The sequence below is a fragment of the Eriocheir sinensis genome, chromosome 9 (assembly GCF_024679095.1).
Source record: "Eriocheir sinensis breed Jianghai 21 chromosome 9, ASM2467909v1, whole genome shotgun sequence".
Classification (NCBI taxonomy): domain Eukaryota; kingdom Metazoa; phylum Arthropoda; class Malacostraca; order Decapoda; family Varunidae; genus Eriocheir; species Eriocheir sinensis.
In genome coordinates, this window is record NC_066517.1 from 19,762,893 (window position 1) to 19,767,892 (window position 5,000).

A 5,000-nucleotide genomic window follows, 5' to 3' on the forward strand; every position below is an offset into this window, starting at 1 on the left:
TGCTGAGTTTCCTTCCTCTTCACCATCCCCACCTCCACCCTTAAACTAGCTTTCAACTCCCACCACCACTACCACCACCACCGTCACCATCACCACCCACGCCAGCTAATCGATACCTCGCTCACTGCACTCCACACCTCGCCCCTATCACTACTACTACTACTACTATTGCTACGTCATCCATCCACTCACCATCACCACCAACCTCACCGGACCAAAACCTAACCTAACCCTCCTTTCTCTCCCTCTCCTCGCCCTCAACAGGAGCTGGTCGCCTCTACCCCGAATCAGCGGAACTGGCGAGGGATTCTGATCGCCCTCCTGGTCATCGGGTGCGTGTGCGGACTCATCATCTTCTCCGTAGTCCTGCTCACGCCCCCCGACGCCGGCCCGAGGTTTAGCGGGAACAGATTCACGTTGGAGGATGTGCTGAGCGGCGCCTTTGCCACTCCGAAGTTCAACGGGAAATGGATATCAGGTAAGATGGATTAGAGGAGGGAGAGAAAGATAGAGATGAGGTGAAATAGATCTAAGGTGAGGAGTTGAGATGAGAAAGAGAAAACTGGAAAGGAAGGGAAATGAATGTCAGGTAAGAAGGATTAGAGGAGGGAGAGAAAGATAAAGAGGAGGTGAAATAGATCTAAGGTGAGGAGCTGAGATGAGGAAGGGAAAGGTGGAAAGGAGGGGGAAATGGATGTCAGGTAAGAAGGTGTAGAGAAGAGGAAAGGAAAGATAGAAAGTAAGGTGTGAAGGAAGGGAGGGAGAGACAGAAAGCGGGGGAAATGGAGATAAGGTGAGTAGAAGTAGAGAAGAGGAAAGGAAAGATAAAGACAGGGGTAGAGAAAGGAGAGTTAAGTAAAAAAGAGGGGAAGTAGGGGAGAATGGGTAGAGAAGAGGAAGAGAAATGCAGACACGAGGGAAAGTGGATATCACGTACGAAAGAAGGGAGAGAAAGGAAGAAACGAGGAGAAAGGTGAAAAAAGGAAAGAAGGGAGAAGGAATGGAGGGAAAAGGACAAGTGTAAGTAATGAATGTTGCAATAAAGAGAGAGAGAGAGAGAGAGAGAGAGAGAGAGAGAGAGAGAGAGAGAGAGAGAGAGAGAGAGAGAGAGAGAGAGAGAGAGAGAGAGAGAGAGAGAGAGAGAGAGAGAGAGAGAGAGAGAGAGAAAAGCAGCTTAAGATGATGGAAATGCATGTCTTAATTAAAGGGACCTGCAGTAGTAGTAGCAGTAGTAGTAGTAGTAGTAGTAGTAGTAGTAGTAGTAGTAGTAGTAGTAAAAGTAGTAGAATAAAGTAAAATCTGAAAGTAATAGACATAAGAGGTGGTGCGTGGTGGTGGTGGTGGCGGTGGTGGTGGTGGTGGTAGTGGAAAGATAATGGAGAGATAGGAAGACCAGATAGTCGATAGGCGAAGGAGGAAGTGGAAATGACGAAGAAAACGATAATGATGATGACTGGAAGATGAGGAGGAGGAGGAGGAGGAAAAGAAAGAGATAGAAGAGAGGAGGTGGAGGAGGAGGAGGAGGAGGAGGAAAAAGATGGAAGATAAGGAGGAACCGAACATGCAGAGAAAGATGGAGGTTTATGAAAGAAAGAATAGGAGGAGGAGGAGGAGGAGGAGGAGGTGGAGGTGGAGGAGGAGGAAGAGAGGCAGGAGGAGGAGGAGGAGAATTACGAGGGAGAAATAAAAGATGAGAGATAAGGAGAAACAGATACAGGAACCAGCGAAAAATATGAAAGAAAACGAGGAGAGGAAGAAAGAAGTCGATAGAAGAGGAGGAGGAGGAGGAGGAAGAGTAAAAGATGAAATATAAGAAGAAACAGATAAAGGAAGGATAAGCAAAGCAGACAGAGAGAACAAAAGGGGTGCTTACTGACTTGAGATAGGGATTGAATAGATGAAAAGAGGGACTGAGGAAGGGAGCATCGAAGGAAACAGAGAAGAAAGGGAGGGAGGGAGCAGACGAAAGGAAGGGACGGAGAAAAATAGGGACGAGAGAACAGGCTGACACAATGGACGGGAGAGAGGGAGGAGGGAACTTAGACATGCGGCGAGAAATATGAAAGAAAACGATAAAGAGGAAACATGGAAGAGCAGGCAACGGAGACCACGGTGGCTTATCCAGAGACTTATAAAAAATGGACCTTCAGAGCAACGAATGAACGACCAATGCGATTTTCAAAGGACACAATCTTTTTCGCTTTAACTATCCACATCCACTAATTCTGCAGGAGACTTGTACTAATGGCGGGGGACACGGTACGAGAGAGACAAAGAAAACAACTCCTGCCTATGTTAACCCTGCATCGCCTCGCCTGATTCAGTATACCCTTAAATATAGTTCTCGCTTTAGTTCAGAGCTCGAAAAAAACAGTGAATAAAAAAATGTTACTTGTTGCGTCACCTCAAGCTTTTTTTTCTTCTTTTTTTTTTTAGCTCCAAACTAACCCTAGAAATAGAAAGAGGAGGAGGAGGAGGAAGAGGGGCAAGAGGAGGAGGAGGAGGAGGAGGAACGGAATACCAACCCAAAGAGGAAAATAGGTCAGAGGGGAGACAGAGAGGGGAGGTGTAAGGGAGGGAGAGAAAAAAAGGCGGCAGGGAGATGGGAAAGATTATGATAAAGTAGGGTGGAAGAGAGACAGGGAAGGAAGGAAGAAGGGAGAGGGAAAAGGAAGCCATTAGGGAGAAGGGAGATATTATAATGATGACGATGATAATAGTGGAGGAAAGGAAATTACTAATGAGAGAGAGAGAGAGAGAGAGAGAGAGAGAGAGAGAGAGAGAGAGAGAGAGAGAGAGAGAGAGAGAGAGAGAGAGAGAGAGAGAGAGAGAGAGAGAGAGAGAGAGAGAGAGAGAGAGAGAGAGAGAGAGAGAGAAGAGTCTTATACAAGGTCGGCATTACCATAAACAGAAGCCTTATTTCAAGTAGTCAGCAAGTGTGGCCGAATTGCTCCATAAATGAGGTTGTTTACATGCTAGAGCGACTTAGGGAGGGAAGGAGAGGGGAGGAAGGGAGAGAGGGAAGGGAGGTAGTAGAGAGAGTGGGAGAGAGAGAGAGATAAGGAAAGAGGGAGGAGGATAAACAAACAAAAAGAGAGACACTACGACTGGAAGAAGAAGATGAAGGAAAGAGGGGAGGAAGGGAGAGAGGGAAGGGAGGTAGAAGAGAGAGATAGAGATAAGGAAAGAGGGAGAGGGATAAAGAGACAAAAAAGAAAGACTACGATTGGAGGAAGAAGATAGGGGAGAGAGGGGAGGAAGGAAAAACGAACATGTGAGGAGTGAAAAAAGAAAGAGGGAAGGGAGAGAAAGAAGGAAGAGAGATAAAAATGGAAGGGAGAGAGATAAGGAAGGAGGAAGAGAGAGAGACTACGGAAGGGAGAACGAGAGGGAAAGAGGAAAGACGCAACGAAGGGAGGAAGAATGATAAACAGAAGAATTGAAAGAGAGGAAGAAGCGAAGGACATGGAAAGGAGAGAAGGTAAGAAAGTAGAAAAGGAAGGGAGATAAATAGGGAAGCAGAGAGGGAGAAGTGAAGAGGAAAAGTAAAGATAAAAATAATAATGGAATGGAGGAAGACATTGTGGAGGAAAAGAGAAAAAAAGGAGAGAAATAAAGGAAAAGAGGTTAAAATGATAAAAGAAGTGGAAGATAAGGAATGAAAAAGAGAAAAAGGGGAAAAGGGGAAAGATAAATGGCGAGAGGGGAAATAAGTTGAGAAGAGAAACAGGAAGGAAATGAAGTGAAAGAGAAACAGGAAGGGGAGAAATAAAGCAAGGAGAGAGAACAGAAACCAGGAAAAAAAGCAGAGAAAAAGGGAAACGGAGACGAAAGAGGGGAAGAAAGAGGAGGAGCAAGCAGGAGGGAAAACGGAGCAGAGGGAGGAAAGTAAAAGTGCAGGGAAAACAAAATTAAAAAGAAGGAAAGAAACGGAGACATGGAAAGGAAGGAAGGAAGGAAGGAAGGAAGGATAGAAAAGAGCAAGGAGATTAACAAAGATAGGGCGTAAGAATAACAACATAGTGACAATAGGGAAAGAAGGAAGGAAAGAAAGGAAATATAGAAGAGATAAAAGAAGGGAAGAAAGAAGAGAAGAAGAAGGAGGAGACAAAAAAATAAAACTACAGGAAAAACAAAAAAACAGGAGTAAAGAAATGAAGAAAAGGAAAAGAAACCGAAAAACGAAAGGAAGGAGGAACAGAAGAAAAGGATAACGGAGGTAATGAAGAAAGGACGAAGGAATAAGACAGTAACAATAGGGAGAAAAGGAAAGAGGGCAGGAAGAATAGACGGGGAGAGAAAATACCTATCAAATGACATCTGTAGTTAGGGAAGAAGGGAAGGAGAAAGGGAAGGGGGGAAAGGGGAACAGGATAGGGAGAGGGGAGGAGGGAGAGAGGGAAAGAAGATTAGCAACTTAGCATATAGTTAAGAGGCAAAGGGGACGGCATATGGGATGAGGATACATATAAATAGGCAGGAGAGAGAGAAAGGAAGGAAGGAAGGAAGGAAGGAAGGAGGGAGAAGGAAAACAGACATAGGAAAACAAATATTAAAGACGAGAGTGGAATTAGAGAGGAACAAAAATGAAGAGATGGAAGGAGGGGAATGAAGGAAGAAAGGAGGGAGAGGGAAAACAAGAAAGGAAAACAAGACATAGGAAAACAAATACTAAAGACGAAAGTGGGAATAGAGAGGAACAAAAATGGAGAGAAGGAAGGAGGGGAAGGATGGAAGGAAGGAAGGAAGGAGAGGGAAAACAGGAAAGGAAAGGAGGACACAAGAAAAAAATACTAAACACGAAAGTTGAAACAGAGAAGAACAAAAATGGAGGGAATATAAGAGAAGGAACAATTAAAAAGAAGAAACAGAGCGAGGAGTGGGAAGAGGGAGGGAGAGGGAAGGAAGAAAAAAAGGAACTGGACACAAAAGAACGAGAAGGAAAGAAAAGAACGTCATGGAAGATAAAAAATAAGAAACATGCAGCGAGAACCAGAAAT

General features: G+C 44.6%; 1 protein-coding gene across 3 annotated transcripts in view; it reads left to right on the forward strand.

Annotated features, from left to right (window-relative positions):
• The window catches only part of LOC126996095 (inactive dipeptidyl peptidase 10-like), an 85,196-nt gene that overhangs the window by 37,929 nt on the left and 42,267 nt on the right, over positions 1–5,000 (forward strand). For all 3 annotated transcript variants that reach the window (XM_050856216.1, XM_050856217.1, XM_050856218.1), the window contains exon 3: positions 265–478. In XM_050856216.1, the coding sequence (XP_050712173.1) occupies positions 265–478 (214 nt within the window). The remainder of the gene's footprint in view (positions 1–264; positions 479–5,000) is intronic.